Here is a 26,380-nt window from a genome sequence, read left to right on the forward strand (position 1 = left end):
AGTATAAGGGATCTCAGTGTTACGAGGTTTGCCGTCTAGATCACGTGGAAGTGCTCCAGGCTCTCGAGGTGGTTTATAACTAGACGTCAAACAGGGACTTAAAGTAATGACAATAATGCAATTCGTAACTAATAGTAGAGTATACTAAATAATTGATCTTGAACATAAAGTTCTATATAAAAGAAATCTATCTTGATTATATAGATCTTTATATTCTAATTAATCAATAAAATTAATATAATTCAATATTAAACTTATTAATCTTTATTGAATCTGTGACGGAAAAGTCGTAAACGGAGTCAATTCAATTACTTAGAATCTAAAACTAAAGAACTAAGAAGATTCTAAGTAAGAAGGTCTTTATATAAAGGGCTAGTGCACGTGAGCCACTAGTGGGTAACAACCGTCACGTAACAGAATCAATTATATAATATTGATAATATATAAATATTTTATTATTATTTGATATAATAGAGATCCAAAGCTATTATAACACTTTATAATTAATTAATAAAATTTAATGAAATTTAAATTATAGATTTCTTATAAAGATATTAATAAATTTTAAAACTTTTAGATTTTTCATAATTTTATTAATTGAAATATAAATAACGTGGTTTATCAGCGAGCGGGCCATATCACCGAGCGGGCCACTTTTACCTCAATTTATCATTTCAAACCCATATTATTTAACAACAATTAAATCAATTGATTGAAACTATCAAGAATCTAATAATCTAGGATCTATTATACTATTCTGACAAGTTCTTGAATTATGACCAGTCTTTCCACACTTACTACAGCATCGACTAGTAGATGATTCCCTATTAAAATTTCCCCCATTTTGACGCTCGTCGCGTTGAATCTGATTATCAACCTTTTGTTGTGATAATATATCTTCAGCTTCTTGTCCAGTAAGTACTCCTCTATTACGTAGTTGAATTTTTTTAGCGCGTCGACGTTTACTTAATACCTCATTTGCTTTTCGAAGCATACGATTCTCAGCACTCAAAAGTGTAACTTCATGTGCTAATCTCTCTGTACCTTTAACTAAAGCTTGTACAGTCTCAAATATAGGTGTAGGAGAGCTTGATTGATGACGAGTTATTCGAGCTTTTACTAGAGTTGATTGTAAGAGAGCCTCAGTTGGATTATGAGGGGTTTGAGAGATCCAGGAGTTGGTAAGTTCCAAGGAGGTAGATGGAGGGGTAGAAGTACGAATCCTAATATCTAGTTTTGAAAGTATAGATTGAGGATCGAATGGTATTAGACCTGTTCCTCGAAAACCAGCTTTCATATTCTGAATAGTAAATGATTGTTGATATGTAGTTTTGAAAGCTATAAAGAATTCAACTTTAGTGATATGATTGATATATACCTTGATAAACTCCTCAATTTGAGAACTATATGAACGTTTAAGTACACCGAAACATCCAACATTAAGTGGTTGAGTTAAATGACTTGAATGTGGTGGTAATTTGAGGCATATAATATCATTTGATTTGCAATATGATTGAAAAGGTATTGATTCGTGGCTTTCGTGCCCATCCAATACTAGCATTCGATATTTGCCCTTTCTTTGACGAATAGTATGTTTATCGAAATGCTTTAACCATTCTAGGCCTGTCTCATTATTCGTCCATCCATTGGAAGTAGGTTTAATAGCCCAATCCGCAGGAAAATCGGTTTCGGTATACCAATTGGAAAGATGAACTTGTCCTTGAACTACCAGAAATGGAGGTATAGTTTCACCCTCTCCATTGCCACATATAATTGCTGTAGCCCACTCTCGATTGCCTGGTTGTATTGCCTTGCTTCTGCCATTTCGTTCAGCACTAGTTACAACCATTCCAGGGCATATTATACCCATCATGAAGCCGGTTTCGTCGAAATTGTAGAAATCGGAATCGACAATACCATATTTCGCCCGCATATTCGATACCAATCTAAACCACTCTTCAATAAGCTTGGGATCTTCGCAGAGAGCTCTTTGAAAATCATAAACGCGATTAAAACACGTCTTTAATTCTGGACATCGTTTCACACCACCGCTGAGCCCAGAGCTTTCCAACCTTCTTCGCTCTCTCTAGATAAGAGGATATAATTCGCCATATCTTCTCCATCATTTAATTTAGGTGCAAACCCTCTCTCATCCATATCGATTATATACTAGATAAGCACTTCCTCTTCTAATTTGGTCAAATTATGACTATTTGCTCGAGATTCGATACGAGGGGTAATACCGTCTATTCTGCGCTGAATCTTTGTACGCGGGATATTATATAGCTTAGCAGCCTTCCGAATGCTTAATTTTTGGTCTTTATTGATAGCTTCGATAGCTAAAAGTATTCGACCTTCTTGATTATTCGATTCCATAATATATTGTTGATAAATCGCGTATTGAAGTTGAAAGATATAAATTGAGGTAAAAGTGGCCCGCTCGGTGATATGGCCCGCTCGCTGATAAACCACGTTAATTGAAATTATAATTTTCAATTTGTATAAGATTTATATATAAATTTAAAAAATCTTTAAAATTGTTAAAAGGAATAATCTTATATAGGGAATAGTGGGAAGCTGATTGTTACGAGGTTTGCCGTCTAGATCACGTGGAAGTGCTCTAGGCTCTCGAGGTGGTTTATAACTAGGCGTCAAGTAGGGACTTAAAGTAATGACAATAATGCAATTTGTAACTAATAGTAGAGTATACTAAATGATTGATCTTGAGCACGAAGCTCTATACAAAGGAAATCCATCTTGATTATATAGACCATCGTGGCATGCGTCCCAGTGCTCCCAGTTGTCCCAGTTGTACTGGGACAGCTGAGCCTACTGGGATCCTCATATCACATGATGCTAATCACGTGATGTTAGGTGTGTGAGATCCGTCGTAACACTGATAGGGCAGAACTGAGGTAATATTGGTCTAGTAGGTCAATCTCTCTTTTAAATTCTACAAAAGTGCGAAGCTCTCTGTAAGAGAGCTTCGTACTTCTATAGAACTTAAAAGAGAGATTGATCTACTTGTAACGATACTATACTGGAGGCAGCGGCTGCCTAAGGTTTCGTCTGGTTGGTAGTTGTGGGTTAAGGCTTTATCACTGGTCTTCACTTGGAAGTGAAGTCGTTACTAGATCAAGTAGAATGTAGGTAAACTAATTGATAACTAAGTTGAGCACGAAGCTCCTTAACCACGAGACTAAATGAATGTTTATATACCCTATATCATCTTTTGAGGACCCTTGGGACCCTAAGGTCCAAAAGGTCCTCAAGGTCCTCGAGGTCACGTGAATTAATGAATCGTGACACTACTAAACCAATATTACCTCAGTTCTGCTCTATCAACTTCCTATTATTCCTTATATAAGATCATTCCTTTTAACAATTTTAAAGATTTTTTAAATTTATATATAAATTCTATATAAATTGAAAATTATAATTTCAATTATTTATATTTCAATTAATAAAATTATAAAAAATCTAAAAGTTTCAGAATTTATTAATATCTTTATGAGAAATCTATAATTTAAATTTTATTAAATTCTATTAATTAATTATAAAATGTTATAATAGTTTTGGATCTCTATTATACTAAGTAATAAGAAGATATTTATATATTATTAATATTATATAATTGATTTAATAAGAATCAACAAGTTCAATATTGAATTATATTAATTTTATTAATTAATTAAAATATAAAGATCTATATAATCAAGATGGATTTCCTTTATATAGAGCTTTATGTTCAAAATCAATTATTTAGTATACTCTACTATTAGTTATGAATTGCATTATTGTCATTACTTTAAGTCCCTGTTTGACGTCTAGTTATAAACTACCTCGAGAGCCTGGAGCACTTCCACGTGATATAGACGGCAAACCTCGTAACATAAAGTTATTAATAGATGAAAATTACAATTTTTGATGTAAAAAGGTAGCCGGAATTAGGGGTGGCTAAAAAGTAGGGTACTAGACTTATGGTAAACTAATCATTTGAAAAAAAGAGAAACAGAGAAGAGAAGCTCATCAATCTTATCCTATCTCATCCCATTACTTTTTCCCCTTCGACTTTATTGATACCGTACTCTCCTCTATCATTTTTCTCTACACCCAAACCCACACCCGTACCCATATCCAAGCCAGTTTCGAAGCCATCCCCAGCCGTATCCCCATCCCTATCCTCATCCCTAAGCAATACCTCTAAACCACCCATGATATCTCCATTGGATTTTTATTCAAAGTCAAATAATCATTCCTACATTTCTCCGCATCTTTCCCCGTATTCGCATCTGCTTTTCCTTTTCCACTACCATCCTCGTTTAGATCCAGATTCAGATCCAGATCTCCATCCCTATCCCTATCCCCTTTACTGCTAACTACCACCTTCCCAGGAACCCAAACCTCACCCCTCTCATCCCTTCACCCCTATCCTCCCCACCACCACCATTTCAGGAACCTGAATCACGCCTCATCCATCTTGCTCACCCTATCACCTCCACCACCCTCACCTTCCCCGCTTCAACCTCCCCACCTCAAAGCATATCACCTGCCCAAATTCCCATCCAAAAAAAAAACACTCCTTCTATACTTCCCCAAAGCCATTACTCGCGACCCCCCACCCAAGATTTCATCTCCATTCCCCTTCTCCCTCCCCCAACTCTCCTCTTCCTATCTCCCCAATTCTCCTCCAACTCACCAGATCTATCCATCACATCTACTCACCCACAAACACACACAACTAAATAAACATGGCACAACACGTCGATCTCTTGTGCATGAGTTGAGAGTCAAGAAATAACAAGAGATAAAACATAAGTAATTTATTCCGAAGTGTCTCTACAGGATAAGAATATTACTACTAGTCACTTAATCTCAAATCGAGGCAGAGGAAAGTGTATATTCTACAGAAATTTAGGAATAAAGAATACTTTCGTCTATTCACTTAGGGGACCAACAAGATTCCAGGTAATAATGAGAGTTAGAGTGAACATGAATGGATCAAATGGTTATTATTATTATTATGTCAAATTTGATTGTTTCCATCTACGATTAACTAATATTAACCTCTTGTTCATCTATTCCAACAGCTGGGCATTAGAGCACCAAGTCGTCTCCGCCAAATCGTGTGAGGAGCTATTAGTCGATAGCCATTGCACCGTTCTGCCAATGAACCGTTCTGCCAAGCATGTTAGCAGGAATATAAGCTGGTGATGGTAGGTGGGATTACATTGCAATAGCACCCCAGCAAAGTAGTGCACTTGTCGACGAGACAACATCAACATCAACATCCCATACTGGAGGAAATGATATCATATTTGAGGGGGATTATTCAAATGTTAGAATACTTTTGAACAATCGCCGCGTATTGCCACGAGGGTAAAGTGATGGAATTTGTGCAGGACAACGAGTGAATTTGCTTGAATCGAAATTTGACTTGACCAATAGTGTAAAAAGGATGAAACCAACTAATAGGCATACGCATGGAACACAAGAGTGGGTGCTTGAGTCTTCTACCGTTTGTGATATCCCTCGCAAGTTCCCGTAGCATAACATCGTTTTGTGAGCTGGAGGAACAAATTGAGCGCTTAAGGTGTCAAATGTGACAATTTAACCTGCACCCCCATTTCACCACCTAACTTGATGACAACCCAGCATAGAGAGCATGGCTCAGGCTGAAGATCAGTCTAATCTCAGTGTTCAGCATTCGTTGAGTGAAGCTATAAGTCCAGAAAAGATTGCAAGCAGATTTTGCCCCTCGATAGTAACGTCGTAAATTACTCAAGTACTTTAAAAGTAAAGTGTAGTATCAATAGTCGGCTAATTACGGTCTGTGAACTGAAATAACCATATGAGGAGTCCATTCTCTCTTGGCAGTGCTCATGTGTTAGCTGAGGGGTCGATGATGGAGCCAGAAGAATGGTCGACAATCAAGGCTTGGCTTCTTTCGATCCCTCTGGAAATTAACAACATTCCTCTATCCGCCACGTCAATTATCTTTTGCAATTCTCTCAATGCCCCTTCAGTATGATTGTAAAAGACACCATCGATGGATCTTTTATAAATTGATGTTGTGTTGTGATTCACTTGATAAGTATTAGCATCGTAATTATCCGGGTCGACTCTAATATCAAGTTCCTTTCCATTGATATCCCTGATGTCAAGAGAGGTATCTGAAAGAGGTGCTTCCAAGGTCGGCGGAGCCTTTGTACCAAGTACAGCTTCCACAAACCTCTGTTCAAGAGATCGATTGTGCGCAGTAGGATCGTCAAGGTCGTAATTGGGATTTACCGAATCAGGATCGGGATCGTAATCATCGTAACCCAGGCTACTAACTCGAAGGATTTTGAGTTTGAGATCTTCAATTTCTCGTAGAGCTGGAGCAAGCCATATGCCTTTCTCACGCTTAGGCGGGTTGCCATTCGGGTGACCTACCCATAAACTAATATTCCCTTTATCAACCGAACCAAAGACTTTCAACGAGACCTCGATCAAGTATAATTCCGTTAAGGAACGGCAATTCTCCTTGATCAAAATGAACAACAGGTCAGGGTCTATATCCAACCGCTTTAATTCCAAAAATCTCAAGTTATTGAGGACAGGTCCTGCGCTGGGATAATAGAAAGGGAACTGCATTGACCATTCCATAAAATCCAAGCGGCTGGAGTTTCTTCTACTCTTCTTCCTCGCAACATTCGACCCGATCAAACATAAGCTTTCCAAACCCTGTGCTTTTCGAATTAACAACCAAATATTCCTAGCAAAAATCGCTTGCATCCCTACTTCATCCTCCTGCCTCTTGAAAGATATCACTAGACTTTTCAAATTTTCGAATGTCTTGAAGGCATTTTCGACATCAATAGGTACATTGAATATGTTGTTGATTGTTTTGTCACTGACGTGATCCAAGACCATTGTATCAATTTTTAAGTGTTCCTCGGGGCGATTTGCCGCACATGCTAGAGTGTGTGCCAATAATCTTGTTGTTGTCATGGAAGAACTGCCGACGACTTGGAATGGTAGGCTGAGCTTAATTCGGGTTATCTGTGGACCACTATGGAAGATCCTGCGAATGAGACGACTGTAGTCCTCCTCTGTAAACGTATCTGCGTGAAGGCAATAATTTCGAAGAGACTCAATCATGTCCGCCATTTCAGGAACCCTAGAGACAATAGTATCGAAGGCATCTTTAAGACGGTCGATTTCATCTAGTGACTGTGTTAGCTGGAGAATGCCTTCTGAGAGAAACGACAAGACGCGATCAGGAATATACGATGCCCAATGCTGATATAAGATGATATGCCTGAGTGAAACGATTGGCGCGTACCTGGATCTCTTACTACCATCATATCTAAATTGATGGAGGATGGCAATGAGGTTATATTTTGGAGCGTCTCCAATCGATCTGGATAGCCATCAATATCCCGGAATTGAATGAATCGCGTGAACTCCAGTTGAATCGTCTTGAAGATTGAGGGCTTCAAAATCTTATTAAACGCTTGGCAGACTAATCGCAAATTCAGAACGGTATTTTTATCGCAGCGGCACATGTCGACATTCTTCTCAAGAATCAGAGTAAGAAGCTCGGGGGGAAGTGTGTCCATGATGATGTCTTTCAGATGCTTGATATCTCGAATGCAACGAAGTAAATGGAGGAAGAGTTTTTTCAAATTACGAAGATAATATGAGATCGTAATTGTCAGTAGTTGTAGGGAAAATGTTAGGATGCGGTGGTCGATGTGCGTGTTAAGTTGGTTGACATGCTAATAAGCTAGCCTCAAAATAATTTAGTTGACGTATAAATTCACAGCCTTGCATGCAAGGCTACCATATGACGATCGGTGGATGAAAAACTATTAGGTAACTTATTAGCCTTGTCAATTCTACCATAGTATTTTCCCGAGGTCTTGGATAGGAAGTTGAGAAATTGAAAGTCTATTCAGAATTTTATTAATGAAAAAAGAGTTCTTCTAATAACTATTTAAAGTAGTGTATGAATTGAGATCACCACAATGAATTAGGATTTAAAGTCTATCGTTTTAGTGCTATTGCGGATTGGAAAAACTATGTTTTAGTTATTCATTGTTTTTATAGTCTTATGAGAGAGGTACCTAGATTATTCCTAACTATCATTTCCATCCAAGATCCTAATCACGGGTTTAGGTAAAGTAAAGTGACGCTGTCTCAAGAAGATCATTCTTTTCCATATACGAGTAATCATAATGAATGGAGAATTAATTCAACAGAAGAGAGTTTTCTATCCGCGCGGAGAATATTAGCCAATCGTGAACCTAATCGCCAGCCACATCTGAAGCCAAGATGACTTTTGTTGATAAGGCTGTGGGTGAAAACAACCAGAACTGTACTCCCCTGGATCTTGTATATATACTAGGTAGCCTTTACTCTTCTATATATGATTGCAGATCGAGGAAAGTAGGTATATCAGTACTGGTCCTACTAGATGAGTTCTCGGAAGGACTTCATCAATTCGATAGACCTTTTTAGCACCACATTGCAATTTCCAACCTTTGAGTTTATTGTTTAACTTTACTTCGTTTGTGATTCGAATAGCAGTCAATACATCTCGATTACTTTTTGAAAAGAGAAAAAAGACAACGAATGATTGCATGAAGGAAACCAAGCAGCTGTATCCACGTTCCTATTACGATAAGCATGGCAGGTTTGACATGCAGAAAGGAAATATAGGAACTGTGCACAATCTGGTGGTGGCTTTGAAAGCATACATACGATGTAAGACATGCAAGTTTTGGGATACCTTGGAGCTTATGTACTTCTACCACAACGGTATGCAGGCGGTATGCAGGAGCTCCTTTTTGGAAAAGGTCCAGCAATTTGGGAGCTGTGATTTTGATGTGGAGGCTACGACTAACCAACCCCTTACTCTTAAATTCTGAGTAAATATTTCGGAAAATATCTTATAGAAGTAATTGGCAATTTCGAGAAATAACCATTATCGAAGTCTGAGAGACGAGAGATCTAAAACCACTTGGGCATTCATATGTTGATAGTGGTAAATATCTACAAAATCATCATCTTTCAAAATCTTCCGATACCTATCTTTTTCAGTGAGCATCAAATCTCGGATATGGGATTTCCCCTGTAAGCCGAATTTCATGATCTACGAATTTATTGTTGCATCCAAGAGCAAGTTGGAAATGGCTCCACCAAATCCACAATACCAACAGTACTACGACGAGTACCTAGGTATGTATTTCCACAAGCGCGGAACATTTTTCGTAATGATCTCTTTCGCTTCTGACAAGATTCAAGGATTTCAGGAATTCGAAATCTCTCGGTGAGATTTATACAGTTATCAATCCGACTGACCCGATGAGGTACATATATGTACCCACAAAAGGAACGATTATATGGAGTAAAGGTGTTTAAGTTGGAATTCGAAAACAGGGAGCGGATGGGAGTTTTGGGAAAGACGTTTTATGGGCGATGAAGCATTTGAGGGAAGAGGAAGAGGAAGAGGGAAGAGGAGAGGGAATACCTAGCTCGACCCATGTTTCTTATGATTAAGGGGCAAATAGGAAACTTTGAAGAGCACAGCATATTACCGCCTTGGCTAGGGATTTCTTTCCAAGCTGTGCTATTGCACAATTATCGCCCACTTTATATCTGTCATGATGGTTCAACGCCTGCCTGCGCTTCTTATTACCTGTCTGCATTGCCTGCATATATCTAACAAGCACATGCAGAATCATAGGCGGAACAAGGTAGAGTAATGAACGTCAAGTAATATGTACTCCGTACGTACGTAACGATACATGTCACTATAAATAGATTTCTATTGGTTGATTCCACTTGATTGGCTGCTCGGTATGAATTTATTGCGCAGCAGGATAAGGGAAGGGGGCAGTGAAGGGAGGAGAGGTGGGATGAAAGAATTGCAAGTACGTGCCGGCACATTCAATACGGTATTTGACGTTTCGTACTTGTTTCTTCAATGATGACCCCTCTTTGGGTTGGGTAGATGGAGTAATAAGTACCTACCTGTATATGGTATACGTAGGAGAATTGTTGCACGTATATATTATCATGATAGACATTTATAAAAGGTACCAATTGCATGTATATGTATACGTCGTATATGTCCATGTCTAGATATGGTGAACCTAGATCCTGCCTATTAATTTCATACCCAAGTAGAATTATATATCTACTAGATACTACCTAGCTATAGCCGCACAAGGAATAATTAGTATGTGGAATATTTAGAACACGGAACACTCACTAGAATAAACTTTTCCATTTGTGCTCGGACTTAGGTATACTGAGTGCCGGTAACGAGGTATTTTTGGTTATTTCTCTAAACCCTTGAAAGTTAAAATAATTTAATGGATTTATCTTTCCCATACTCGAGGATATTTTCTGATGTACGCTGATGCTGTGTTGCATCACTGTTGATTTCCTTTGACCAATTAGGACATCCTCAATAACCGTCTTAACTCAGTAGGTAGATACTCTTGATACTCTCGATACTCGTAGGAAGAACACATCCAATAGAACTCATCCCCTCAATTAATCCCAGCCTCACTTGAACAACTCCAACTCCACCACTATCAATCTGATTAATCAACCACTCACTCACTCGATCCATTCATCCATCAACCCAACTTTTTTTTTTCCCTTTCTAAATTCTTCTTAATTGATTGAATCATTGTATTTTAATTTGAGGAATTTTTATTTTATTTCTCTCTCCTCACTTCCTTCTTCCTCTCTCCTGCATTTATTTTATCTCATCATTGTCGCACATACACACATACATCCTCCTTCGTAGATACGCTCCTCCTTTTCTACATCCCCCATCACATCACATCTCAACCATTATATATCTCCAACAGAGAAATCTACATAAATCTCGACACTCGTTTGTGCATGCAACTCTCTCGTACAATACAACATCGTCATTTCTACTGTATATCGTAGTTAATTAATTTGCGACAATCCCGGAGAAAGCCCATCTTACCACCACCTTCACATTAATTTATACGAATTTTAAGGAATTACAATACTTTGTACTTTGTACCTTCAAATCAAACTCAATCGCTTTCTCCTCTCTACAGATTTGATTCCTACGAAAAAGAAAGAATTCCCACTATCGTTTAAAATTCTCGAAGATTGTGAAACGGGAAAAGACTTACGACCTGACCTGACCTGACCTTACCTCCTCCTCAACCTTACCTCACCTACCCAGTTTTGAAAAAAAAACATTCCCATTCAGAACGAAAATCTTTTTTTATTTTATTTTTTGGGAAATTTATTCAGCCTCATCAATCAGTCAACGCCTCTGCAGGTCAGAGAACGGGCGACTATATGACACTCGTTTGTTTTTTGGAATCTTCACTGTAGGAATTGTAATGTTCACTTAAATTCTTCTACATATATCTGCTCTCCGCAGTGTCGCGGCAATGCATGGTTCTACCTTGACGATGCCTTCGATCTTCGAATCGAATCCCGCCTTCCCTCGTTCTCACTCTTCTTCCAATATTCCGGATTTAGTCAACATTGACTACAAGAATTCTTCCATCCATAACGACACAGAACTTCCACGATCTGCGAGTTTCAGTACTTTACCAACCATTGAAGATCCCAGTACCGATTATGATGAAGGGGAGTTACATAGACTAAACTCTGCCGCCAGCACCCCATCTTTTCCTGCGCCGCAAATAGTAACACCATCGCCGAAATCAAGTTCAATTCGAGAGGGGAAAACGACTAATCGACTTACGAAGGAGGAGAAGCCAAAAAATGAAAGGTCTGGGAGGAGAAAATCACTGGTGGCACGTCCAAAGTCTTGGATTCAAAAAGTGAAGGGATCTCCTGAGGGAAGCTCAGCTCCTGAATATGCCAACTCAACGTCAGATGAAGCAATTCCAGTGTCACAGACTTCTAAAGCTTCCCGCGAAAAGACGAAGTCTGTATCGGAAACTTTTGCTACGTTTGCACGCAAGTCTTGGATCTCATCATCCTCAAGATCGCCATCTCCAAGTAATCGAAAATCGGGAAAACAGATTGAAGAGGATGGAAGGAATGAAGGCCCGTTAAAGACGGCGGCTACGACGCTTGCTGCTCCTTCGGCCATTCCCGCGAAATTCGACCACACAGTTGAGGATACCGACAGCCCTTCGAAACCACCTCAAGTGAAAAGGAATTCCACTCTTCGAAAGATCAGGCAGCGGCCGCAGAGTATATTGGGGAATTTCACAAGCCTCAATTCGGTTAATTCATCCACCAGCAGTCTACCAGGTAGCTCAGTAGACAATAGGTCGACCCCGAGGACTTCAACTGATAAGGTTCCGCCATTACCGACGGATTTCTCGACAGAAAAGCTTCTCAGTGTTGAGACGCCAAGAAAACGAGATGAACTATGGCAGGCTTTTCGAGGGTTGGAAAACGACTACACAAAGTTTCTATCCAAATCATTATCTTTAAAAACCAACGTCGTTCGCTCTACATTATTGCCGTTCCTTCGAAACAATGCCAATCATCCTTCCAACAGATGTCTGCGGCCTGAAGATATTGATAGGAGAATCAATATATTTAATAAGTGGTGGGTGGGACTTCTAGAAGTACTAGATGGGCGTGCAAACCAGATTGTCTCTGGCGTAGATCGCCCGGTTTTGCTTGAAGCTATTGTGATGATTATGACAAGGCCAGAATGGAGGCTTGGTCCATCGCAATTCTCCCCCCTTTCGGAGAGGTCTCCAAGCCGATCTCCCGAACGTACTGAGCGCACCTCCATACGAGGGAGGAAATCATCGAGCTCGCTAAACTCGTCTGGATCTCAATTCCTGGCCGAGTCTGTCTATCACAATGTCAGGAATTTGTTCATACAAAATCTAACATCCCAGATGCATTTCGTTGTTGCAAAAATGTCACTCAGACATGCTCCTGCAAGTTTGGTCACATTTTGTGGAAAGGCTGTGGCCTATGCTTTCTTTTTTGTGCCTGGCATTGCAGAAATTCTGGTTCGAATATGGAAGATACCGACTGACATTTTAAAACGTGTTGTCGACGAGTTAGGTTTACCAAAGCGACCTAACAAAGTAGAAACTGAAGAAGTTGCTGCCGCATTTCCACCACATGTTCGAGCATTGGGTTGGACGTCGGTGATGACAATGACCAATCAGCTTCGGGAAAAGCCTGCCTTGTCCATCCTAATTTCTAAGATTCCTTGGTACGGCCCATGGACTGCTCGATGGTGTGGACGGGATAGTGATCTTTTCTATGTGTTTTCGAAGCATTATCATATTTTGGCTGAGGAATTTTTACCTTTAGACCTTTCATTTGCGATCAAAGCACGTGCGCCAGGATTTGTCCTAGTTCAAGCCCAGATTTTGACAGCTCTGGATGCTACAATTCATCGTCAACCAGCCAGTGAACCATTTCCAATCACCTTTGATGACGTACTCGCAGGTGCTGATGCCTCCGCTGCCGCATTACCTCTGCCTTCAACCAATTCTGCTAGATTAATGGCCGAGAATCGCTTGATTATGCTTCTTCGAGACTTCCTTTCCGAGCGACCTGCCGATTTTGAGCCTGCTCGTATGACTTTTGCGAATGCTTTCGGTAAGATGATGCAAGCTTCGGCAAAGAGGACTTCTTTATATGACCACAATGCATGTTTCGTTTTGTGCGATTTCATGGATGAAGCACTTTCATTGTTTGTTCGATTCCACCACGCTCACGAATTTGAAGACGATTTTATTGATTGGCGTTTCTGGTTCGATGTGTGCAGGAAGATGCTGGAGAGTCAAAATAGCATGTCGGAAATCCGCGTATTTGCCTTCCTCTACTCTGCTTGGAATCTTGTCACAAATAATGAGTCTCGAAAAGAGGTACTATGTTTGGAGTGGCTATTGACCGAGGAAACTTTTGATAAGTTCTTTAATCATTGGTGTCCTATGGTTCGGGCATATTATATGCGCCTGTTATGTTGGCGCTTATGTCGAGAGGAGGGGGAGGCTTCTGAACTTGATACGTGAGTTATTATTGATTTATTTTATAACGTAGTAACTAATAAAAACACAGAAAAATATTTGGCGTTGTTTGCTCCCGGATTAAGGGTACCTGGGCAAATTATCTCTTTCTCAAACAAACAGCGGAGAGTTCAGATCTCCTTCCTCCTTCCACCACACCCTGTCTTCCAGCACCTGGGCGACGACTACTTATCATCCGTAATGATACACAAATGCCTGCGCCAAGTCTTTTCCTTGGATTCGATGGCTTAATGACAACTAACAACCCTTCCAATTTACCTCAGAAGCCAGGCAACGCATACAAGAGACATTCTCTTCTAGGTGATCTAACACAACTGGAAAGCAAAGAAAATGAAACTCCGAAATTGCCCAGCGAAACAACAACCCCAAGCAAGAGACGATGGACATTTATGGGTAGAATAATCCCATCTTTATCTCCTTCGCCTGAGACGACTTCTCCTCCCTCCACATCTGTCAAAGCTGGAACTGAAAAGAAAGCGCTTGAGGAAGCAAGAAAAGCTACATCTGTCGCAAGAACCAGACCCACCCTTAACTCAAAAAGTTCAAGTGATAGCGAAACTCCTCCAGCTACAGCCTCTCATCGTGCCTATAGCTTTAAATTTTCTTTGGAATGGGCTCAGAATTTTGAAAAAGTACACTCGATTCTTCAAACTGGTAGCGCCCCAAAAGGACCAGCTGGTTCCAATAGTGCAAATGACAGAAAACTCACACCACCACGTCTTCCTGCTCCAGCGCATGCATGGCTTGCCGCTCGGGTCCCAGGAATGAGCACTGAAGTATCACCCCAGGATCCAAAACTCACAGGCATAGATAGATTCACGAGATCTAAATATGCTGGAAGGGCATTAGCGGAATGGGGATTAATTGTGGGGGAATGCAATAATTTTGTTGATAGGAGAAGAACAGAGGGGGTACCGAATTTAAAGTGGGTGGAGGTTCCTACTCTGGGGGTGGAGGGATTTAGGAAATTCGCTGGGTGAGAGAGATTGCAGCGAGTAACGGTGGCATGGGCTAGGGGTTTGATTGGATTGAATGGATTGGAATATAAAGGGCGGAGCATCAAAGGATAAATGAGCATTTTTGTACAGGAAGCAGATGGGGATGGGGATGGGAATGGGAAAGTCGCATTTCAGAAACAATTGGAGTAGAGTGGTAATTTATCTAGTTGGGTGGGGCGGATACATGGGGTGCATGGATCATGAGTACTACTTTTACAGATAGTCGAGTTAACATTCTTGCCTTGGAGATTTATTGGGGTTGGATTGAATTGCATTGAAATGGATGGGAATGGACGGATTGGATTGAATTGGATTGAATTGGATGGGATTGGAATGGGAATGGAATAACACTCCTTCTTAGCGTATATGAATATACATCTTAGATACCTGCATACCATACATACTTGGATAGAAAATAGTATTGAGTTTTTTTTTTAGATCTTCTTTTGGGTTATTATTTGTGAATGGTTGGTTGATATCAATTTGAATGAATGAATGAATAATATGACTAAACCTACATCTTAAATTTTCCAGCTAACTACTAGCAAATCAATAGCGCAATCAATAATAAAGTAAAAGTCAAACCAACATACTCCATACAAACGACTACTCCCACCCCTTAACCCTAAACATGCCATTCCTTTTATGGAATAAAAAAATACCCACCTATCCCAGCAGTATCAAATCATGCATCATCGATGGATTTTCTGTCTGCGTATCTTTCTTTGACTTTAAACTTCAGACATCACTGCTGCGAAGTAAAAGGTCATACACGCGGACCTTGTCAAAGCCTCCTCACTTCCTCTCCAAATGTATCTTTCCCCCCTCCCTCTTCCCTCCACTCCACTTCTGCCCACCCCATTTCCTCCATATCCTACCATCTTCTTCTTCTTCTCCTTCTTCTCCATCTTCCTCTTCATCCCCTTCATCCCGATCCCCCTCCCCCAAAAGCACCCGATTGATAATCGCATCCTCTCTCAACGTAGGATCGACAACCACCTCTTCCCGATTCCCATCTCCACCCTCCGCTTTTCCCCTCCCCAACCCCATAAAAATCCTCTTTTCCCATTCCTCCATAACATCCTTAGCCTGTCCCTTTCTCCTGCTCCTCGTCATCGTCTCCTCCATTTCCATGTACGCTTTAGGTGACCCTTGAAGACGAAGTTTATTTTCATATTTCTTCTCGATTATTTTCTTCCATTTTGCTTTTCTTTTTATCTCTTCGTTATCATTAGCATTTTTAGTCTGGTCTAAACTCTCAGCCACACGACCATCTTGCAACAAACCAATATCCTTCAAACTTGGTCTTTTTCTCAAACTAATTTTCGAGTGACTATATCTTGGTTTTTTGGGAGGGATCTTTTTACCCGTAGCTGGATCGATAGGATCTTTTAGTCTGTCGAAGGGTGGGGGAAATGGTTTATTGGTATTTTTCTCGGGGAATTCTTTGATAAAATCTGGGCGGCCGGGTGGTTCGAGGAAGTTTTCTGGGATGGGTCCGAGTTGGCGACGGTGGAGTTTACCCTTGGGTTTGGCTTTCGATTCAGGGTTTGGGGGAACCTCAAAATCAGGAGCTGGAGACGTGGCCGAGGAAGAGGTCTCGGTGGGTGGTTCGGAAACTGTCAATGTACTAGTTGTAGATTCCGACTGGGGCATTAAGCTGGATGATTCGATGGAAGAAATCAACGAAGAACAAGCTGACGTTGTTACAGATGTCGTCGAAGTGGGATTGAAATTCCCAGACCCTTGTTTTAATTCGTATATCTGCATGTAAAGTATTCCATTCACAGTACCGCCACAATATTTGCCGGAAGTAGATGGGCAACTCGATAGACAAAACGGAGAGCTTCTAACGGCCAGTATAAAAATATAATTGGAGCACCAACAAGACCCAGGTTCTATGCCGGCATAGGTGTATGGTATTCCATCTTGTCCCGAGATAGAGCAAGCATTTACACAACTTTGAATTGTCTCCGCTGGGGCTCCAGTTAGGTTAAGGAGAGGAGAAGCCAAAGGTTTACCACGAACGCCATCCTCGAAACATCCAAAGTTTTCATATATCCCAGCATTAGTTGATACCGACGGAACACTTCCCAAATTGAAAAAGCCTCCATCACGAGGCAATGTCTCTCCACGCTTGGAAGGCTCATTGATCCCATCGAAATTACTGGCACCGAACGATTGAGACGCAGAGACTGAAGCAATGCTTAAAAAGGCTGTGAATAGATTTGATAGAATCATAATGTTGGATGCTGAGAACTCTAGAAGTTCTAGATGACAAGAACATGAAGATTTGTTGAATTTAAACTAGCACGCGGCACGCCATGCCAGCCATATTTTTAAGGCTTGGCGTGATGAAGAATCGGAATGCTTGAGTAGATATGTAGTTAAATTCTGGAAACAATGTCTCATGTTGCGGTACTTCCGCTGTGGCTCTTCAATCCGACAAGAATAGAATTGTACAGAAAAGGAATTATGCTTAAAACCTTGCTGATCATCCTCCGTTTCGCAAGAGTCATTCTGGCAGAGTTCTGTGCTAGACACGCCCTACCCAGACAATCGGCATGGAACTGACGAGGCGACGTGACCGTCGACATATGTTGAAGAATGTTGATCCAAAGGGCGCAGCTATACTTACGGAATGTGGGTTGTCCAGTCTTCCGGTATATGAGCGGTGAATTGTAGTAGAAGATAGAATCTGACGTGAAAATACTTTACAGCAATTTATGCCTGTATTACCTACCTATGTACTTACCACGAGAGGTGAACGTAGAGAAATGAAGATAAAAAAAGATCAATCAAGACGTGGAGAAACGCGGCTGGATTTGTCACGTCATCACGTGTATTATCACAACGGCGCTAAGATACGGCTAGCTATCGCGATTTTGAATAATATCTTGTCTAGAATCCTTTGCTATTGTGACAAATCCAATCAATAATGAGCTCAACAATAGCACAATTGGAATCGTCCTACTTTCAACGCGCAGCTACAAAACAACCCTGCAAACTCAGCCAAGTGCAACCTCTCCATAGACAAACGAGGACTGAACGTTTAACAACAGCCTCGCCATCACAATCCAAAATCTAGCGCACTTCCTCAATCCTATGACCACCGCAGGTCCATATCTTGTCGCAGATTTTGAATTCCCGGGTGATCATTCAAACCGCATTCGACCTCCCTCTTCTTGCACATCAACTATAACCGAAAAATACATACCACCGGCAGTTCCTTCGCCTCCGCGATTTTCGAACCATCATTTATCTCCCGAACAGCCACTTCGTCGAACGAAGCACGCATTAATACGAGAAATGCCGAGCAAGATGATTGATCAATGGACCTTTACTGAGGCGGAGCTTAAAGCGACTCCCTCCATTTTGGAAGGCCTCTCGCCCGAGGAGGAACGCACTCGCAGAGCAAAAGGAGTTTCTTTCATGTCATCAATTGGAAACATGCTACACATTCCCATGACCACTGTGAGTGTCGCAAGTCTCTACTTCCACCGCTTTTACATGCGTAGAAGCATGGTCCTAGATAAGAAGGGCTGCACAGGGATTCATCACTATGTAAGTTCTTACTCTATCTCTAAATTATGAAGAGTCATTGTTCTTTACATCATACTTTTAACTCAAACTTTCCTCCGCTTCAAATCGAAATTGCAAGTTCAGGTATTGCGATTCTGATTGCTTGAGTCTTGTTTGCTTAGTTTTGCTATACTTCTGCTAGAGCAATGATACTAATCAATTCTTATCAGGAAATTGCAGCGACGGCTCTATTCCTGGCGACGAAAACTGAAGAAACCATACGAGGAACGAAACTTTTCATTTTCGCTTGTATTAAGGTTGCTCAGAAGAATCCGAAACTCGAAGTTGATGCCAGCTCTAAAGAGTACTGGCGTTGGCGTGACAGTATTCTTATGTATGAGGAACTTATGCTGGAATTATTATGTTTCGACCTTTCTGCGACATCTCCACTGAAATACCTGGTGAACTTCTTTGAGGAATTTACACATGTTGGTATTGAGTCTGCAATTATCAAAGAACTCCGGAATTACACATGGGCATTAATCTGCGACACACATCATTCAACATTAGGTCTCACGACAAGTGCCAGGACCATTGCGATTACAACTCTTTTGTTTGCAGCGACTGCCAAAAAAGTTGAAATACCCCGAATAAATGGCAGAGATTGGTGGGAGCACCTTGGGGGCACTGAACCTAAGATTGTTGAAGCTGGGCTTATTTTACATAAATTCCTAAGCAATAGTCCTTTTCAGATCACGGATCAAGACCAGCCCGGAAATACGGCTGCCAAATATTTACATGCTTCGAGTGGGAAAGAGGAACTGAACGGTGCTGGTCCTGCTGGAAACCCGGAGCAGGCTCAGAAGGAAAATGGAAATGGCTATGTCCATGGGAATGGCACAAATGGTTCGGATAATAACTCCCGGTCAGATCCTGATGCCCATAAAGATCAACCAACTGAAAAGACGGAAAATGGACATTCAGATAGCAAGCCACCCAACTTTTTAACGACTGATGGTGCTCAACCTTCGCCTACCTCTGGAACAGATGATGCTCCTTTAAAAGCAGCAGCCAATGATCTTTCAAGCCACGACCAAATTAATTCCTCAAATGATTCTTCGTCAAATATCGATCATGACATGAAAACGAGCCCGAAACGCAAGGCAGATGAACAAATAGACGAGGCACCGCTAGCAAAGCGAGCAAGAACACAAGACACTAGCTCTGAAACTCTTGCGGATGTCTCCGAGCCTCCAAATGAGGACAAAACAGTGCCGGACGAGAGCCAAGATACTACACAAAATGATAAGGATGATGCTCAAAAAGATGTTGAGCTTGATTCCGAACTTGAACCTAAAACTGCTCCTGCCGAAACTGATGGTGGCATTGACGCGGAGGAGCAGCATGAAGAAGGAGAGTTGGAGCAATAACAGTTTTAACCACGATACGTACTTGGCTTAATCATGGTGTTTTTGGTTCACTTCTTGTACAATTGGACTAGGGAAATAAACGGAGTTGACGGGATACACAATTTTTTTACTTGGAAGGGAAGGAAAAGGACTTCCGTGGAGTTTTATTCGGATCTTGGGAAAGGGGCAGAGGTGAGGTGTAAAATAGCAGATGGATGGTTGACATCTGAGAGGGTGGAAGAAAATTTTGAAGTACAGGGAATATTACGTCCTCACAGGACCATAATATGAAGAGCACGAAGTTTTTCAAGGCCATTTTCCTTGTTCATATGCTATTCATTTAGCTCTGTACAAGAAGTACTTTATCATAGATATATACCACAGTATTTAAATTATTGAAAAGCTCAGCTTTATCCGTGTATGTACAGCGCTTATACAGGTTTCTAGTATCGTGTATTGTATTACTTCAACTAGAACGTTGATGTGAGTATTATACTGTATGTAAATTTGAAAGATCTATTCCACTATAGATTTAACAAATATCTAGAAGCCTCATACTACATTTAGACCGCAAAAACCATGTCGACGCCGAGTATGTGCTCATAATTATATTAGGATTACATGAAGAGGATATGAGGGCATCCAAGTTAGATGGACTGTTCAAATCACAGATCAAAGGATTCATTCTGTACCAACATCTTGTAAAACATCCTCTACCAATTGGTATACTCGCCGATATTCTTGACGGCTTGATGCTATTTATGACTAATAGTCGGTTACTTGACAGACCGACCACTTTTTAATCCGGGAAAGCGCATATCCCCGGGAAACGAATTGTTCGGCTTCAAACCTTGTAACGTGGTTTAACACCGAGTGCACCATATCACCGAGTGCACCACTTTTACCTCAATTTGCACTTTCTAACTCATATTATTCAACAATCATTAAATCAATCAATTAAAACTATTAAGAATCTAACAATCTAGGGTCTATTAAATTATTAGAACAGGTTCTTGAATTATGATCAGTCTTCCCACACTTGCTACAACATCTATTAGAAGATGCTTCCCCATTAGAATTCCCTTCATTTTGACGCTTGTTGTGTTGAATCTGAATATCAATCTCTTTTTGAGATAATATATCTGTAGTTTCTTATTCAGTAAGTACTCCTCCTTGACGTAATTGAATCTTTTTCGCGTATCGACATTTGCCTAATGCCTTATTTGTCTTCCGAAGTGTACAGTTTTCTATACTTAAAAATGTATTTTCATATATTAATCTCTCTGTATCTTTAGTTAAAGCTAGTATAGTTTCGAATATAGTTGTAGGGGAGCTTGATTGATAACGAACTATTCGAGATTTCACTAAAGTTAATTGAGAAAGAGCTTCAATTGGATTGTGAGAAGTTTGAGAGATCCAAAGGTTTAAACTGAAAGGGGGGGGGAGTAGATATATGAATTCGAATATCTAATTTTGAGAGTATAATTTGAGGGTCAAATGGTATTAGATCTGTTCCTTGAAAACCAGCTTTCATATTCTAAAAGATGATTGATTGTTGATATACAATTTTGAAAGCTATAAAGAATTCAATCTTAGTAATATAATTAATATATGCCTTAATAAACTCCTCAATTTGAGAACTATATAAATGTTTAAGTACATCAAAACATCCAATATCAAATGGTTGAATTAAATGATTTGAATATGATAGTAACTTTATGTATATAATATCATTTGCTTTACAATATAATTGAGAAGCTATTGATTCATGACTTTCGTATCTATTTAATATTAATATTCGATATTTGCTTTTTCTTCAATAAATAATATGTTTATTGAAATGTTTTAATCATTTTAATTCTATTTCATTATTTGTTTATTTATTAGAAATAGATTTAATAGCCTAATCCGCAGGAAAATCGGTTTCGGTATACCAATTGGAAAGAGTTGGTTGTAGGTCCGCACACTTGGATAAATCGAGGGGACTTTTATTTAGGAATGAGTTATGGCAGCAATTGGAGTGGTTAATACGAGCTTTCCATATACCGATGCATTGAACGCTGCCCATCTTTTCTGACTAGGACAACTTGCTTCGTTTGGAGAACACCGACAACTCTCGGCAATTGTAGAAACACACAACGAAGGACAGACCAAAAGAACGATAAAAATGTTGAACGAGGTGGGTGACTAGATAAATTTCGAGTGAAGTCCCTTCATTTTGAAAATTTGCTGCGACAAATAGAGATTTCGGATATAAGATGGATGTTGTTTCGTAGAACCAGAGCTATACAGTGTGGTAGATGGCTTTTACGCATGCCTACTTTCTATAGCTGACCTACAATAGTCCCTGATACAAAGAAACAAACCTCATCGGCACACTTCCTCTTACCAAGAGAATCGCTGAGTACAATCTCCACCAAGGAGGACGATCCAGCGTTGGGTCGTGAATTCTGCGAAGACCGTTCCCAAAACTCTTTGACAACATTCGTCCTATCTTACGGACAGCTCTAAGCTCCTGCTTGATTGCCATATAGTAAAATGTTGGTATGTAGATATGTGCATGTCTACTTCTGTACGAGGCAGTTTACCATGATCCAACGCACTGGAGACTGAAGAGCTGGAGAGTAATTACTGACTTTAATGCCGGTTAGCAAGATACTACAAATACAACTTTCCAGTGCTGTGCCGCAAGAACTGAAAGAAAATGAAACTCTACATCGTAAAGTAATTAGACGTAGGGTCATTATTTCTGTAAGTCGTTCATTGCTGATGCAAATCCATCTCTAACTGCAAAGACTGGGCTGTGGAGATTTGAGAGTCGATGAATTTACCTCTCCTTGCTACAACCGGGAAGAGCAAATGCTACGCTGACTGAAGAAAACGCCGTCAATGACTATTTTTCTCGGAAGTAACGGGGATAGTGACCCACTATTGTGGCATAGCATTGCAAACGTGATTGTGTGCAATACGATCACCAACAATTCCCCATTGCATTGCATATGTTCCATTTCAATGACACCTTTGCCCAAAAACAGCTTTGTGAAGACGACATCACACTCTATCTAGTCATCACCCGTCTACTGACCATTTGCCAAATGCGACTCCGAACAACTCGAAGGACAAACCGCAGTTGTAGTAAGATAAGCGTGCCATGAAAGACACAGTGACATACGTACTGTAGCTTTTGTTTGGCCAATTATATACGGATGCATAGAGGAACAACAGGAACGTAATGTTAGTATCATGAAGCCATAGTAGACAGTTGATTGAACCTACGAAGCAGGCTCATCCATAGCCCCCAGTCCATCCACTTCATTCTTGGTTTTCTCTCAAACGCTATCATCTTTTAACTCAGCATACGTTGATTGTTACACCTTCACGTCACTTGGATTTGCTCTCAAGATCCAAAATGCATTCGGAGCTGAAGAAAACACACCCCGGGTCGGTTCCTGCACTACAAAGAATACAAACTGTAGGGAAAGTGGCAAAGTACTTTTGGCTTTCACGAGCAGCGATTTTATAACATTTGTTGTCCCCAACACTGCGTTTGGAATTTTCTGTGCACTTTCTGGGCCTCCTGTGGTGTCGGGGGACCACATCACTACTAAAGAAATTCTATGACGAATCCTGCTGTCGTCCTCTTCAATTGGTCTAGCCTGTCGATATTCGTCCTTGCGAATATACCTCAAGGTTTGATGACTCGCAGTGAAGTACGCCTAGCAATGCAGCTATTGATACCCGCAATTCTTGCAATCAGCCATCGCTTCCTCAACGTTGGAGCCGAAATAGCCTGTCTTTTGATAGCCACATGGGTTTATAACGACCTAAAAGCAATGATGATGGGTGGATACAGCGCAACTTTCTCGCTGCTCTTGCTTTCTGAATTTGCAATCGGAATTCTTTGAAAGTGGCCATCGGTGGAGGGGGTCTTTCCATAGCAGCAATTACCAACACAGGACAAATGTAGGTTCTAGTGATTAGTGGAGTCATTATGACCACCAGGCACGTCCAAGACTTGAAAGACATGCTCGGGGACAGGTGTAGAGGTCGTGAAACTGCACCGCTTCTTCTCGGAGATTATGTTACCAGATGGAGACTTGCAGTTTCTATTTCTCTTTGGAGTCCTATTTGTGCACTGTTTTGGAGCGCATGGGTTGCAGCTACTCCAGCCATAATTCTCGGAACGTATGTGGCATTGCGATGCGCCTTACGAAGCGGAAAAGCGGAGGACAAATGGACATGGCAAGTTTTGTGTTGGTGGATGGCACTACTATCCTTTATTCCTTTGGTGAATCATCACCAGTCGTGGCTTCTTTAGTAGTAGAGAGATTATTTAGACTATTGTTGATATCTGGGTGGAGGCGTACAACAAGGACATTTAGCAGCTCGTAATCTATTTGTCATTTATGGTATACTATACGGAAGCAACAAAAGCTAGGCAGCCAGATTGTAGGGAGTAGGGAAACAACTGGTGGGGGGTAATATAAGGGCTGGGAAGGGTCCATACTTGGTATCTTGCTCTACCTTTAAATAGAAGAGTTCGAACCCTACATTAACCTTGAATACACTTGAAGTTGTGAAGATTTCTGGAGAATGCAAGCTAGTATGTTCTTAGAAGTATTTGTTTTCTGATGATTAGCCGCCACGCATATGGTGAAACAGTGTCAGCGCTAAAGGGCAATGGTATTGGGGTCCGTATGCACGAATTAGCGAAAGACGGCTGTTGACACCCGTCTTCGTCAAATATACAAAGCATTACACACACCTCATTTTTTGATAGTTATGTACGCAGGATTCAGGTCCTAGTATTTCGCACTCTATTTAATCCCTCGGAGATACTCATAACTCAGACAACTGTTGATAACATTTTTGTGTGTAATCAACTCTGTTCTTGATACTTTGTACTAAATTCTCCTCAAAAGCAATTTGACCTTCATCATGCAGCCTCCATACCCGTGCCCAACACCCACATGGCACAACGATGTCTATCCTGCGATTGATGCCACTCAGCCTGGTCTTAGCCAAGCTGGAAAGACTGTTGTCATAACAGGAGCTGTAAGTGCCCTGAAAAATGCGATCATCGTATGGTTAAGCTGATGAAATACCTAAAGGGTAGTGGAATTGGACGCGAAACCGCGTTGACTTTTGCTAAAGCTGGAGCCAAACATTTGGTGCTAATTGGTAGGACCGAGGCGGATTTGATTGAGACCCAGAAGCAAATCCCCGAGAATACAGCAACCAGCTCAGTTTTCGCCATCTCAGTCACCGATGAAGCTGGAATTAGAAAAGTGGCCGAGGCAGTTGGCACGTGGGATGTCCTAATTTTGGGGGCAACACATAAGGGCATCAAGGGACCCATCGTGTCTACAAATATTTCTGAGTGGTGGGAGTCATATGAGGTTTGGAAAAGTATTTCTTTCCTCATCTGTGGTGTACTAATCTCATGTCATTTAGACGGGCGTTAAATCCATCCTCTATATCGCCCAGGCTTTCTTCCCGAACGCAAACCAAGCGAACGCGTATGTTTACGCACTTACATCAGGGGCATTGGTTCTACCAGTGTCTTGGATTACGGGTCAATCGGCGTACCAAAGTGCCAAAGTAGCACAGGTAAAGGTCATTGGATTTCTAGCAAATGAAAATCCAGGCATCTTCTTCTGTTCCGTGCACCCTGGCATGATAGACACTAAAACTTTCCGGGCCTCCGGCGCCGATCCAGCTACTCTACCTATGGACTCTCGTAAGTAGGATCTTCTTCTCAAAATTCAGCAATACTGACTTCCACATTTTTAAGTTGCTTTGCCTGCCAATCTTTTAGTGTGGCTTTCCCAGCCAAAATCAAAGTTCTTGAATGGGCGGTTCATTTGGGCTAATTGGGATGTTGACGAACTTTCTGCTCAAGCCGAAAAGATTCAAAATAGTTCTATCTTCACAATTGGTTGTGATGGATGGCCTTTTGCTGGCGCACAATAGATTTTCTACAGTCAAAAGAATCCATCTGATGGATGGAAGCTATTTCACTTTCAAGTAGTCATGGTCTAATTACCGTCTTCATAGTTGTGTTTCTAGAAACATTACAATCTCTTACGAGACTTGAGAAATACAAAATCTCCCCACCATCGTCAGTGTTACCAAGATTGTAAACACTATCAGCCATATTATGGGACGTCTTTTGGTTTCATTAGCTTGTCGTTATCACCCGAGGAAGTCCTTATAGCAAAGAAGGAACATGAACTTGTACCTAAAATTATCAATATATCCCACCCTCGCGGGGCACTCGAGAATCTTCACTGGTCGTACATATTATCCAATCAAACCCTGGCAATGCAACTGCTTATCACTAAACACCTCTATTTACTTCTTCCACACCCTCTGCTTACTGATGCCTAGTTAGTATTACTCTATATTTACTGCTCACTAA

General features: G+C 40.7%; 11 protein-coding genes across 11 annotated transcripts; 4 read left to right on the forward strand and 7 right to left on the reverse strand.

The window, feature by feature from the left end:
- Positions 1–721: 721 nt before the first annotated feature.
- Positions 722–2,376, reverse strand: SS1G_06507 (hypothetical protein; the record flags this gene model as incomplete). Its single annotated transcript, XM_001592217.1, has 2 exons — positions 722–2,028; positions 2,244–2,376. 2 exons carry the CDS (start codon positions 2,374–2,376, stop codon positions 722–724), a joined length of 1,440 nt encoding a protein of 479 aa, XP_001592267.1.
- Positions 2,377–4,045: 1,669 nt separating this feature from the next.
- SS1G_06508 (predicted protein) lies at positions 4,046–4,216 on the reverse strand (the record flags this gene model as incomplete). Its single annotated transcript, XM_001592218.1, has 1 exon — positions 4,046–4,216. The coding sequence occupies one exon, from the start codon at positions 4,214–4,216 to the stop codon at positions 4,046–4,048; it is 171 nt and encodes a 56-aa protein (XP_001592268.1).
- A 1,010-nt stretch (positions 4,217–5,226) lies between these two features.
- On the reverse strand, positions 5,227–5,316 carry SS1G_06509 (predicted protein; the record flags this gene model as incomplete). Its single annotated transcript, XM_001592219.1, has 1 exon — positions 5,227–5,316. The coding sequence occupies one exon, from the start codon at positions 5,314–5,316 to the stop codon at positions 5,227–5,229; it is 90 nt and encodes a 29-aa protein (XP_001592269.1).
- A 564-nt stretch (positions 5,317–5,880) lies between these two features.
- On the reverse strand, positions 5,881–7,604 carry SS1G_06510 (hypothetical protein; the record flags this gene model as incomplete). Its single annotated transcript, XM_001592220.1, has 2 exons — positions 5,881–7,208; positions 7,328–7,604. The coding sequence occupies 2 exons, from the start codon at positions 7,602–7,604 to the stop codon at positions 5,881–5,883; spliced, it is 1,605 nt and encodes a 534-aa protein (XP_001592270.1).
- A 4,226-nt stretch (positions 7,605–11,830) lies between these two features.
- On the reverse strand, positions 11,831–12,112 carry SS1G_06511 (hypothetical protein; the record flags this gene model as incomplete). The annotated part of the gene is made up of 1 exon (XM_001592221.1): positions 11,831–12,112. One exon carries the CDS (start codon positions 12,110–12,112, stop codon positions 11,831–11,833), a length of 282 nt encoding a protein of 93 aa, XP_001592271.1.
- A 790-nt stretch (positions 12,113–12,902) lies between these two features.
- SS1G_06512 (hypothetical protein) lies at positions 12,903–15,010 on the forward strand (the record flags this gene model as incomplete). The annotated part of the gene is made up of 3 exons (XM_001592222.1): positions 12,903–13,693; positions 14,062–14,207; positions 14,358–15,010. The coding sequence occupies 3 exons, from the start codon at positions 12,903–12,905 to the stop codon at positions 15,008–15,010; spliced, it is 1,590 nt and encodes a 529-aa protein (XP_001592272.1).
- An 813-nt stretch (positions 15,011–15,823) lies between these two features.
- On the reverse strand, positions 15,824–17,269 carry SS1G_06513 (predicted protein; the record flags this gene model as incomplete). Its single annotated transcript, XM_001592223.1, has 1 exon — positions 15,824–17,269. The coding sequence occupies one exon, from the start codon at positions 17,267–17,269 to the stop codon at positions 15,824–15,826; it is 1,446 nt and encodes a 481-aa protein (XP_001592273.1).
- An 864-nt stretch (positions 17,270–18,133) lies between these two features.
- SS1G_06514 (hypothetical protein) lies at positions 18,134–19,980 on the forward strand (the record flags this gene model as incomplete). The annotated part of the gene is made up of 2 exons (XM_001592224.1): positions 18,134–18,502; positions 18,781–19,980. 2 exons carry the CDS (start codon positions 18,134–18,136, stop codon positions 19,978–19,980), a joined length of 1,569 nt encoding a protein of 522 aa, XP_001592274.1.
- Positions 19,981–22,294: 2,314 nt separating this feature from the next.
- Positions 22,295–22,489, reverse strand: SS1G_06515 (predicted protein; the record flags this gene model as incomplete). The annotated part of the gene is made up of 1 exon (XM_001592225.1): positions 22,295–22,489. One exon carries the CDS (start codon positions 22,487–22,489, stop codon positions 22,295–22,297), a length of 195 nt encoding a protein of 64 aa, XP_001592275.1.
- A 1,087-nt stretch (positions 22,490–23,576) lies between these two features.
- On the forward strand, positions 23,577–23,864 carry SS1G_06516 (predicted protein; the record flags this gene model as incomplete). The annotated part of the gene is made up of 1 exon (XM_001592226.1): positions 23,577–23,864. One exon carries the CDS (start codon positions 23,577–23,579, stop codon positions 23,862–23,864), a length of 288 nt encoding a protein of 95 aa, XP_001592276.1.
- Positions 23,865–24,897: 1,033 nt separating this feature from the next.
- SS1G_06517 (hypothetical protein) lies at positions 24,898–25,932 on the forward strand (the record flags this gene model as incomplete). The annotated part of the gene is made up of 4 exons (XM_001592227.1): positions 24,898–25,014; positions 25,071–25,358; positions 25,414–25,699; positions 25,754–25,932. The coding sequence occupies 4 exons, from the start codon at positions 24,898–24,900 to the stop codon at positions 25,930–25,932; spliced, it is 870 nt and encodes a 289-aa protein (XP_001592277.1).
- Between the last annotated feature and the right edge of the window lie 448 nt (positions 25,933–26,380).

This window comes from Sclerotinia sclerotiorum, genomic scaffold (assembly GCF_000146945.2).
Source record: "Sclerotinia sclerotiorum 1980 UF-70 scaffold_8 genomic scaffold, whole genome shotgun sequence".
NCBI lineage: Eukaryota > Fungi > Ascomycota > Leotiomycetes > Helotiales > Sclerotiniaceae > Sclerotinia > Sclerotinia sclerotiorum.